We start from the raw sequence: 11,657 nt of genomic DNA, 5'->3' as shown, positions 1-11,657 counted from the left end.
CTGAGCATAGGACTGACAAATTCTGACTCATTGTATTAAGAATCTAGAGGGTAGGAAGGGGTTGGGGAAGACACAAAGCTAGGAGACTGGTTAGGAAGCTACTTCAATAATGAAGCCAAGAAATAATGGATTGGTCCAGGGTGGATACAGTGGGTAAAAAGTAGACAGAATCCAAATACATATTAAGGTAGAACTGATGGGATTTGTTAACGGGTTGAATGTGGAGGTCAGAGAAAAAGAGTCAAAGAAGATTCCCAAATTTTTGTCCTGAGCAGCTAAAAGGATAAAGATACCAAAGACAGACTCTGGGTACTCCAATATTTAGAGGTCAGAAAGATTTGAAGGAATAAGCAGTGGGGACTGAAAAAGAAGTGCCAAGGATTGGGAGGTGAACCATGAGAGGGTAATGTCCTGGAAGCCATGTGAAGTGTTTCCAGGAGAAGAATCCCATCAACTGTGCCAAATGCAGCTCACAAATAAGATGAAAACCAAAAAGTGACCACCCTATTTTTAACAGAGCATCAGTAATCACAGTGAAAGTAGTTTTAGTATAGCAGAGAGAGGCAGAGAAAGCCTGACTAGAACAGCTACAGTAGAGAACAGAAGAATTAAGAGACAAGCACAGACAAGTATTTCAAAGAACAAAGAATGAAGTGACAGCTGAAAGGGCATGTGGGGTTGAGTTTTTGNAGTATTTCAAAGAACAAAGAATGAAGTGACAGCTGAAAGGGCATGTGGGGTTGAGTTTTTGGATTTTTTTTTTTTTTAATAGGAGAAATTAAAGCATGTTGCTATGCTGATGTGAGCAAGACTTTTAAAAGGAAAAAAAAAAGGGCAATGAAGGAAAAAAAATTGCTGGGACATTGCCTTCCAGTAGGCAAGAGGGGGTGAATGCCAGTGCACAGGTAGCAGGGATGGCCTAAGAATGGAGCACAGACTGTTCAATCTCAGTAAAAGAATGTATGGAAGATTACGGACAAAGTTGCAGATAGGTAGGCAGGTGGTGTGAAAATTATTCTCTAACGGCTTCCATTTCCCAGTGAAAAAAGGTTATCAGCTGAGAGAGGATAAGGAAAGAAATGTTGAAGGTTTGAGAAGAATGAAGTTTTAAGAGTTCCCTAAGAAGGTGGGAGAGTAAAGAGACTATGGAAGTGTGGAGATGATTACCTGGCAGTAATAAGGGCTCACTTAAGGAAGGTTCGCGGACATGAACTTATAAGTGTGAACAGTTAGAATGTTTGTGTGTTTTTCTCCAGACTCATTCAGCCTAGGTGGCAGGTTCAGAGCTGAATATAACCACTATTGGATTTTCTCCACTCAAGTCACCTCCTCACAATGGTCTTTTCTGACCAAAAATTCTAGTTTTCTATCCTCAGACACTATTTCATCACCATGTCTTTGCCATTACTCTCTGCAAATATCCTTATTTATGTAATTTATCATGTCTCCCGACCCCACCCCCTATACAGAACCCACCACCACCCAACCTGACAGTTCAGGGTAAGAAACCTGTCTGTACTGTTCACAGCCCTATCCCTGGGACTTGAACAGTGGCTAGGCCATAGTAACCCCTCCATAAATTACTTGTAAAACGAAATTAAAAAATGCTTACGATAGCCTAAGTCAAACTCTACTATAAACAGTAAAAAAATCTTAAAAAGAGATTATTAAATTAGTCATCTACAAATAACTCCAAGGGCACACTCGTGATCGTGACCCCCAACGTAGTTCGATGACAGCAAGTCGACTGCAGGGGCTGTGGCGATGTCTCCTATTCCTACAAGACCGCGGCGCACCCCTGGGGGTCAGGCTAGGAGCAGCTGAGAGATGCCCGCAGGCCGCCCCCTTCCTCCCGGCGCGAGGGCTGAAAAACGTGAGACCACTCCAACAACTTCACACTCGAGGGCGCTTCTGCACCCCAGCGCGGATCCCGCCCCCGCCAGCTGTCCCTGCTCAGCGTCGCCTGGGTCAGCGCCACCAGAGGCCTCGGAGCGCCCAGCTGCCCTCCCCGGACTCTGCCCGCGCACGGTCCTCCTCTCCCCTCTGCCGACCCCGGCCTTGGGACGCTGGAGTCGCGCCTCACGGACCCTGCAGGCCGGGCACCCAAACGCCACAGCCCCCTCCCGGCGCCCACAACGCCTCACCTGCTGCAACATGGCGGCCCTACGCCAGCCCCACTTCCGGGAGCCACGTCAGCGCGGCAGCGGAGCGGTCCCGACTTGAAACTGACGCGACCTCGTCACCACAGGCCCGCAGAGCCCAACGGACGACCCCAGCCCGGCCCCACTTCCGCTCGGTGCCTCGCGGGAGAAGNGGGAGGGGCGATCCGAAGGCAGGACGAGCGCGGGGGCTGGAAGATCCGGGGCGGGGCGAGCGTGGGGGCGGGGCGTGGGCGGGGCCATCCGAAGGCGGGGCGGGAAGTGCAGACCCGGAGAGGGCGGAGGACAGTCCAGGTGGGCTCGAGAAAGAGGAGGGGAAGGGACTCAGTGCCACCGTCAGCTCTGAGGGGTGAGCTTCGTGGTTTGGTAACGCGGAAATGTTTGCTGTTTACGAGGTGCAAACTGTAAAGACGTTTCCCGCCTGCGTCGATTCCCTAAGTGGTGGGGGCGGGACTTCATTATTTCATAGTTTAATTTTGTTTGAATGTTTTACAACGACATATATTCCTATACAGTATTACTTTTGCTCTTTAAATTTTAGGAGCAGTTGGAAAAATGAACGTGCTCTTGCGAAGGGATAAAAGGTTATTAAGAAGAACAAGGGAAGAGAACTCTAGAACAAGCACTGGAGGGTGTTACTAGGAGAGGAATACAACCTTAGAGGCCAGTGAACAGCAGGGAACAGGGTTGAGACCGTGTGTCCTGGAGTTTGGGCACCTCATGTACTTCTCTCCTCAGTCGTAAAGTGGGGGTGACAATGGTATCCTTGCAGAGTATCTAATAAACGAGAGACGCTATTCTTACTATCTGGCTGCTAATGGCATGATTGTTCCTGGAGGAAAGACCTGAAATTCAGGGGCTTTAAATCAACTTTGAAACTGTGATGATAACAGTATCCTATCTGCCTGGCCTAACAGTATCCTGTCTGACTGCAGTTGGAAGGCTGGTGGAATAATGTGTATTCGTGCATTTCTGAATTGAGGGGATTCTTTCCATTAAAATCACAGATTTTTGCATGGCTATTTGCCAGTACTCTCTCTTTTTTTTTTTTTTTTTTTTTTTTTTTTTTTTTCCTTTTTTGCACGATTGTTCCTGGAGGAAAGACCTGAAATTCAGGGGCTTTAAATCAACTTTGAAACTGTGATGATAACAGCATCCTATCTGCCTGGCCTAACGTCTGACTGCAGTTGGAAGGCTGGTGGAATAATGTGTATTCGTGCATTTCTGAATTGAGGGGGCTTGGTGTCGTCCGCACGGCGCTCAGCCAGTGAGCACACCGGCCATCCCTATATAGGATCCGAACCCGGGACGGGAGCACTGCTGCGCACCCAAGCACTGCACTCTCCCAAGTGCACCACGGGGCTGGCCCTTGCCAGTACTCTCTTAAACCTAATATCTTGATAATGAAGGGGGAAAAAACCCATATTTCTCAAAGGAGATTAAGCTTGGCAAAGCAATTGCGTTCGTGCACTTAGAGGTGAGAAGCTGAAGCCGCCAATAGAGGGCCCATTCATCTAGCCTCCGCACGGCGCTCAGCCAGTGAGCGCACCGGCCATCCCTATATAGGATCCGAACCCTGGACGGGAGCACTGCTGCGCACCCAAGCACTGCACTCTCCCGAGTGCACCACGGGGCTGGCCCTTGCCAATACTCTCTTAAACCTAATATCTTGACAATGAAGGGGGAAAAAACCCACATTTCTCAAAGGAGATTAAGCTTGGCAAAGCAATTGCGTTCGTGCACTTAGAGGTGAGAAGCTGAAGCCGCCAATAGAGGGCCCATTCATCTAGCCTGCCCATGGCATGTTTTCAGTGGCCCACCCAGGGTTGTGGGGATTTGTGGAGTTGTCTTTTTATTGTTTTTGCTTTGCTTGTGCATTACGCTTGAATTCATTACCATCCTTTAACTTAGGGTATTTCACAGAAAAATCTGAGTTTCTGGCTTTTTTTTTTTTTTTGAAGAAGCAAAAGATCTGGCCATGCTGAGCCACTGAGTAGAAGCTATCGCTTTTGCATGAGGCTTGAGCTCTCCAATGGTCCATTGCCACCCGTAGTGGGCTGCAGTCTTCTAAGTTACCTGCCTGGTCCCTGACACTCTTCTCCAAAGGTTTAGGTAGAAACCAGAAGACACTCGATATTAGTGGCCATCTTTGTAGAGAGAACGGATATGCTTCATTTTCTTTTCATATGAGTTAGCCCTGAGAAGGAAAAGTGCACAAAACATTCTCAAATACAACAGGTCAACCCTGTTGAGGGCTTCCCCTCTTAGCAGCATTGAAAAAATGATTCTTAGCTGAACTCACTGCGTTTAATCAGGCTTCTATGCAAAAATACCAGGAAATTCGAATGCATTATCCTGATATAATCCCAACACTTCATTTGCTGGAAGAAATGATAGCACTAAACTGGTAGTGATGAGTGACATGAAATTTCCAATGACCACCTGTCTGTCTCCCATCAATGAAACTGGGCTTTCCTAAATCTTCGCTGAATGGTGGGAATACAGATGCCATTCTCTCCCAGCCTCTTTCTGTTTTCTTACTTTGATAATATCAATTCTTTGGCTCATAGAAAGATAATTAGGAGTTCTCATGTTAATTACCATTACCAGGGAACTGTCAAAAAAAAAAAAAAAAGCCATACACCAACATCCACTTGGTTTTCTATTTATTGTAAGACATCATAACTTCCCAAGGCTGGTTTAGATAAATACATTTTGTCCAAGTTCAGGGGCTGCTGTTTTCCCTCGCTTGGTGAAGTTATCAAGAGGCAGGCCTTTGATCTTCCGGATCCATGCGGCTTTGCTGGCTTTTCCTGGATCGGCCACTGCAGTGGACTCACTAGCCTGATATTCCTTCATCTTGGCTTCCCTGTACTCTTGCTCGTCCTTCACGGTCAACAGCATGAACCCGGAGTTCAATCTAAGGGGATCAAGGGTCGTGTAGAAGTGAGGCCTTTCTTTCTTGAGAGACAGGGTGGCCATCCCCACTTGTGGAGCGAGCATGCGGTTCGGTTTAATGACCTGCCTACTGGTCAGGGGTCCCATTCTGCGTACTGCCCCTTCAATTGAACTGGCCACTTGGTCTTTCCCTTTAAAGCTATCAGAGAGCCTGGAGCGGATAATCATGGGCTGGGGTATGGTGGACTGGACTCTGGGACTGTGCAAAGAGTTCTTCAAGTTGGGCTGCAGTTTCTGGATTTCAAGAGGAATATTGGTTTGTTTCATATCTGTGAGAGGATTGCTGAATCTCAGCTGATCAACTGCATGTTGGACTGATTTTCCTTTGAAATTCAGGACCTTCCTCGGGTGTGATATTGAAGGTCCCCAGGTATCAATGACTTGGGTTTGGGGCCTACTGGGATAAGCAAATTCCCCTGAATTATGAGCTTGCTGCAGGGCATTGACAGTGAGGAGGAATTGGTCAGGCAACATAGGGACCTTCCAGGACTTTTTCTTTGGGCGATTGACTGATTCTTCAGGAGTTTCCAGTTGTCCTTGTTTTTGTACTTTTTCCACACTATCTGCTTTTTCAAAAAAGAGAACAAAAATATTAAGTACTTAGGCATGAAAATTAAAGCCATTCTAACTGCTAGACGCACGGAGGTCTTTGTCGCCCAACAGGCATATCACCATGTGGGTAAACGTCCCCAAAGGTATCAGAATGATACCAGAAGTGACTTAGCAAGATTAACTTTTAACAAATATGGTCATACTTGTATAAAGTGTGTATTAACTTCTAGATGTGCATATTTTGCTTTGTTGGGGGGTTTTTTTGGTGGCTGGCCCGTATGGGGATCCGAACCCTGGACCTTGGTGATACAAGGCTGCGCTCTAACCACATGAGCTAACCAGCTACTTAGATGTGCGTATTTTGAAGGCAACATATGTGATTCCTGTTATAATAACATACCTACAATATTTTTCAACAATTGCATCACAAAGTTTGATCTCCACCTTACTAATCAAGTTTGATTCCAAATGATCTTGGGCATGTCTAAAGTCAAACCTGCCTTCAAAGAATATGTCACCCCTAAATAATGCAGAATATCACAACATGACTAAAAGGCAGTTCCTAAAGAGGAGTTCCCAAAATGTTTTCAACAATAGCAACAGGTCCAAAAGCGACTGATAAGAACAAGAGACTCCTTCTGGCATATTAGTTTCTGGTAAAGACCTCCAAAGTGTCTGAGTTCCTTAAGTTAACAAAGATCTCTTCATGGGTGAGCAAATCTATCATGTCACTCCCATTTGGGCTTTTCAGTCCCTACAATACCTCACAGAAATACTGAAAGCATTCTCCTCATTTTACAAAGTGTCAAAATCTTCCCCATTCTCCTTCTAACCCAGAAAACACAGAATTTTTCTCCTTTTATTAACAAGGAGTTTTGATGACCTCGTTGTTCCTTAACTTGTCTTTTTTTGCATGATAATATATTGTGGATCTCTTTCAAAGACAATATATACGGATCCCTATCATACAATTTTTAGCAATTACATAATATTCCATAGTATGGATTTTTCCTTATCAATTAGTCATTACCCACTGATGGACATTAGTTTGCTAATGATCAACCTTAAAGAAATGCAAATACCATTTTTACTTATCATATAAGCGAGTACGGAATGGTGGGTAACACCCACAGCTGGCATGAATGCGATGGGAGCGCTCACGCATTGTTAGGGGAAGTGTAAGTTGATACAGCATTTTCAAGGACAACCATGGCAATGTCTTTCTAGTCTTTAAATGCACTTTTTCAACAGTTTCACTCTGAGGACTTTGCCCTACATGTATACCTGTGCAGGTACACAGGCAAAGGCATACACAAGGATGTCCATTATTAATATAGCCCTCATAAAACTTAATTGTTTTGCCCTCACCTTGAAACCAGTCTCTGCAGGGAATTTGATTTAAAGAAACACTATTGTACTAGCGAAAATTATTTGAAAGCCATTTTAAATTTTTACCAATGGCCTTCAAAAACAACAAAGGGACATTCAAGTCATGACATCCAGCAACACTTCTTAAAAACCCATCCGCATCTCTCTCTCCCTTATTCCTTATCTCACATTCATAGCATCTGCCTCAAAATCTCTCTCCTCCTTCATGAATATCCTAAAAATCTCTCTCTGAAACCATCCTCGAATGTCTCTTCTCTCTTCCTCTGTGCCTATTACTCAGACTGATGACACAACAATCCAAGAGGGGAGGCAGGTGGATGTCAGGGAATGGAGACAGGCTGCCAGCCAAAAACAGGAGACTCAGATCTTAGGAGGGCTCTCGCTCTGTGGTCCCAAGTTAGCAAGGGGACAATAAAGGAAAACCAGTTCTTAGGAGGAGCCATGCATCATAGCCATTCTGACTAGCAAAGATTAGCAAAGGTATTAGCCTGCTTAAAAACAGAACTGAACGGGAGAGAGAGTGGGTCTTGCTGCTAATTCAGAACAAAGTGTTGGGCCGGCCCGGTGGCGCACTGCATAAGTGCGCCGCTTGGGAAGCGCGGCGGCGCTCCCGCCCGAGGGTTCGGATCCCACATACAGACCGATTCCCGCTCACTGGCTGAGCGAGGCGCGGGGGCAACACCGAGGGTTGCGATTCCAATGCCGGTCCCGGCCCGGTGCGGGCGCAACACTGAGGGTTGCGATCCGTTGCCGGACACGGAAAAAGACAAAAAAAAAAAAAAAAGAACAAAGTGTCACCGTTGATCGTTTCTCCTGCCACAGCTTTTGCTTCCAAACTCTCTTGCCCACCATCTGTGCCATGTGCTTCCTTACGAGCAGGACGAGCTTTCTTCTTGTCAACTCTTTGGGGTGATTTTGGCTCTTCTTGACTTTCAGGTTCCTCTGGTAACATCGCTAGATTAAGATTGAGGAAGAAACTGTAGCCATTATAAAGTTCAATTAAGTCTGAATAATGGGGACATAGTAATAATAATAATATAATCAGGAATAATGGGTGCTGATAATCCAACTGATTTTCACCCAAAATATCACCATATTTTTTTATTATCATATGAAAATTGGTAGTCACCTGGAGTCTAAGGTCTAGATCACATCATGACTCCCCTCAACCCACTTTTCCTACTAATTATCAAGCCTTAAGCATCATCTAAAACTCTTGGTTCCCTCTCCTCATGAGACAGCTATTTGTAGAATGATGTTCTTGGGGATGATCTATTGGTGTTCTCTATAGATCTGTGGGTCCAATTTCACATGCCAAATATAAGGCAGGTAAAAGAAAGGAGTCCTGCTACTCAGCTCACACATAATCTATTATTTGGATGTCTTATAAATGGCATGAGCCAGGCCCACATCCCCACCCACCCCCACACACACACGCACACTTTATAACTAATATTTTCCAGGTACACACGTTCTTTTTCAGAGTGCTAAAGATAATACATTCTACATAGAACATTTTTCTGCTTATAGTAACCTCTTGTCTCTTTCCTGAGAAAACAGTTATGTAACATATGTTTGGATTTGGGGAGGATGGGTATTGGTTGCTTGTTTTTTGTTGTAATGGCAAGAATTAAAGCTAGTCTTATCTACTGTACAAGGATTCTAATAAGTTTGAAAATCTAGGCCTTGAAAATCAGGACAGTCCCTTTAGCTGGCTAACAAATTGTTTGGTGTATCAAAGAGAATGGCTCTCACCTTCCAGAAGGGTTAGGATTTATATTATCAAGAAAACATTGGGCCAAAATATCCCACAAAGAAAGCACTCCTGGGACCCCCTCACCAACTCCATTGGTTATCACTGAAACTGCCCAGGATTTAGCTCCTTTACCTGAAGATAACTTGACTGCCTTCAGCAGAACACGGGACCTGTGAGGTTTACTTAATATGAACTCCTGGGTCATGGTTTGTTTACTGGATGCTGAGTCTCTCAGGCTGTAAAACTGAGTGCTAGACTTGGAGAGAACGTCCATGAGGCTGTTTTCTTCCTTTTCCTCCTCTTTATGCTTCTTTTGTTTACTTCTTTCCAGGGAGTATTGCCACTTTATATGCTCAAACTGGAACATGAGAATATTGCTCTCTGTGTTGACCACCATCCTAGAGTACAGACAAGATGGTCCGCACATGGAGGCCACCAAAAGATGCATTGCAGCGACTCTACCATCTGACCTCGGGCCCAGGAACCACTGCCCCAGGAGTAACCATACAAACAGGCTAGTGTAAGAGGTTGGAGGGTCAGGTCGAGACAGTGGAAGATATTGGGCCATGCAGCAGGGGTACTTAACTTTGTAGCTATCTTCTTTAAAAACTAAATGTGAATGGGGAACATATGTTCTGATTGCTTTGTTAAAGATACTTTTCAATGAATTTCTGTCCCGGGAGTGAGTGCCAAGTACCTAGGGGGCCCAAGGCAGAAGCGTAGGTACTCTGCACACAGATGTCTTGAAATTCATTCCTTTTCTTTAAAGCATGGCTTCCAAGCCCAATGTTTCTACTGTTGCCATGGGAATGAGGAAAACTCTCTAATGTGGAGGCCTCCCGTCCTCCGCTGACCCTCCACATAGAGCCCACTCTGCACACTTTCACTCCAGGGTCTCTGTACATACTTAAGATGTAGACAGATCATTTGTACTTTATAAAGCAAGATGATTTCTATCTTTTCTAATCCGCACTTTTATGCCCTGTAGACAAAGAGCTTCTGAACATGCCCTCCCGTTCCCCTCCCCCAGCATTGTCTCCCACCACCCACTGGTTTCTGTCATTTACACAAAGCAAGATGTTCTCCCCTCTCTGTGTCCAGATCTCCTAAAATTACAAAAAAGAAATGGAAATACTATGTGTAGGTTCCTTTCTGCTCAAAAAGGCTGGAGCAGAATTTGAAGATCTTAACTGTTAGCATAAACCCTCTGGGAAAGTGACTTATTTTGGCTGGAAACACTGGAATGGAATTTGGGGAATAATCCCAATAAGAAATCTCTTTCAGACATATTTGTACTCAAGCCAAAGGGAAACCATCCCTCTTTGGATGCTGTGAATGAGAAAAGGTCAGAGCTGATTTCTTTTTTTTTTTTAAAGCATTATGACTTTATAACTGAAAAGAGTTAATTCATTGAGCCTTATTACCAGCCCCTCCCCCTTTAAGATGGTAAATAGGATTAATGAAATTTCCTTAAAAGGAAGGCATTATGGTTCAGGGAGGTTAAGTGATGTCTTAAAGTGAACCTGGGGTAGAAATTAATTCTATCTGGTTATTTTCACATAATATCACCCTTACCCTATTCATATATAACAAGCACATCTACAAGTACTATACAAGTAATAAGTACTATAAACAATTAGTTTCAGTCATGGTACCAGTTTCTGTAATGCACCTGCTCAGCTCTCCCCACAGGATCCCTGTACTGCCACCCCCCACCCTCCTAGTGGGGCATCAGAGGCAGCCGATGGGGCTGTCAGGGAACTGAGTGCACGATCGAAGAGCAAGCAGGGGCTGCACGTGGGCAGAACTGTGATGTTCTTTCAGAAGAGCGACAGTGCACTCGTTGCATGATCTCCCCAAATGCCCAAAACAGATTAAGTCAAAATAAACTGATTGCTAAGTTCTGTGCAAAGCCCAATTAGCCCCCCCACAAGACTATTACTCCACTACAGCCAAAATTGGACGGGAGCACTGCCCACTGTCTCCTCCTGCCTGCAAGTCCAGGGCTTGGGTCCCAGAGGAGAAAAAAAAAAATCACCCAAACAGAATCGCTCATGGTTCTGACCTCCACACCTACCACCCACCTGTTGCCCTGAATAAAGAAGGACAGCACAGGACCACCTCTGCCACTGGCTTTTATCACCTTCAGACAGTTCCCATTGAGGAAATTGTAAATGCGGATCTTGCCATCTGCACAGGCACTGATGACCCGGAGGAAGAGAAGGGACACGTGGAGCACCTCTCTGGAAGGAAACAGAGCAACAGCTGGTACCTATCTTCTGGTAAACTGTTGGGTTTGTTTGTAGTTTGGGGCATGCTGTGTGTGGTCAGAAGGCACTGCCCCTGACTGTCTCTGAAGTGGCGTTTGCTGCCATCATATTATAATTCTGAATGTAAACCATTCATTAATCCTCGAGACATACCTCTCCTCATTCTGCAGTTATGCTTCTGGCAGTGTGGTCACAGTGTCACAAGGTGGCAAAACAAAAAGGCTAATGTCAAAGGTTTTTGTTTTGAGGGTTTTTTTGGTCTGATATGTAGATGATCATGTTTTTTTCTTGCAATTTGAATCCTAGCTATTGACTTATACAAATGTCATGCTGAGAATTATTTAATGTTTTGATTCCTTTTAAAATAGTGTTACTATAAATTTTTTAATTATAAAAAATAAAATAGTGTTATAAAAAACAAATAATTATCTTTATATAAAGCAAAAACTTTATATTTGAACAGTTTATTTTTGGTCTTAAATTAGTGGCTTTCGGGCCGGCCCGGTGGCGCACTGGAGAGTACGCCGCTTGGGAGCGCGGTGGCGCTCCCGCTGAGGGTTCGGATCCCATGTG

General features: G+C 44.8%; 2 protein-coding genes and 1 long non-coding RNA gene across 4 annotated transcripts in view; 1 reads left to right on the top strand and 2 right to left on the bottom strand.

The window, feature by feature from the left end:
• Window positions 1-2,289, bottom strand: part of LOC103592998 (Golgi apparatus membrane protein TVP23 homolog B) — a 21,182-nt gene extending 18,893 nt beyond the window's left edge. Inside the window, exon 1 of one of the 2 annotated variants that reach the window (XM_008575911.1) lies at window positions 2,145-2,289. In XM_008575911.1, coding sequence (XP_008574133.1) covers window positions 2,145-2,156 — 12 coding nt within the window. In that variant the 5' untranslated portion in view covers window positions 2,157-2,289. The remainder of the gene's footprint in view (window positions 1-2,144) is intronic. The other variant, XM_008575912.1, reaches the window with a different exon arrangement.
• Window positions 2,211-2,963, top strand: LOC103592999. Its single transcript, XR_550702.1, has 2 exons — window positions 2,211-2,296; window positions 2,701-2,963. It is a non-coding gene; the product is annotated as an uncharacterized LOC103592999 (long non-coding RNA).
• A 1,845-nt stretch (window positions 2,964-4,808) lies between these two features.
• The window catches only part of CDRT1 (CMT1A duplicated region transcript 1), a 36,013-nt gene continuing 29,164 nt past the window's right edge, over window positions 4,809-11,657 (bottom strand). Inside the window, exons 11-14 of the mRNA XM_008575908.1 lie at window positions 10,899-11,057; window positions 8,947-9,212; window positions 7,857-8,012; window positions 4,809-5,680 (exon numbers count right to left, since the gene is read on the bottom strand). Coding sequence (XP_008574130.1) covers window positions 4,860-5,680; window positions 7,857-8,012; window positions 8,947-9,212; window positions 10,899-11,057 — 1,402 coding nt within the window. The 3' untranslated portion in view covers window positions 4,809-4,859. The remainder of the gene's footprint in view (window positions 5,681-7,856; window positions 8,013-8,946; window positions 9,213-10,898; window positions 11,058-11,657) is intronic.

This window comes from Galeopterus variegatus, unplaced genomic scaffold (assembly GCF_000696425.1).
Source record: "Galeopterus variegatus unplaced genomic scaffold, G_variegatus-3.0.2 Scaffold1255, whole genome shotgun sequence".
NCBI classification, from domain to species: domain Eukaryota; kingdom Metazoa; phylum Chordata; class Mammalia; order Dermoptera; family Cynocephalidae; genus Galeopterus; species Galeopterus variegatus.
The sequence above is the reverse complement of the archived record's forward strand: the minus strand, read 5'-3'. Positions and strand labels throughout refer to the sequence as shown.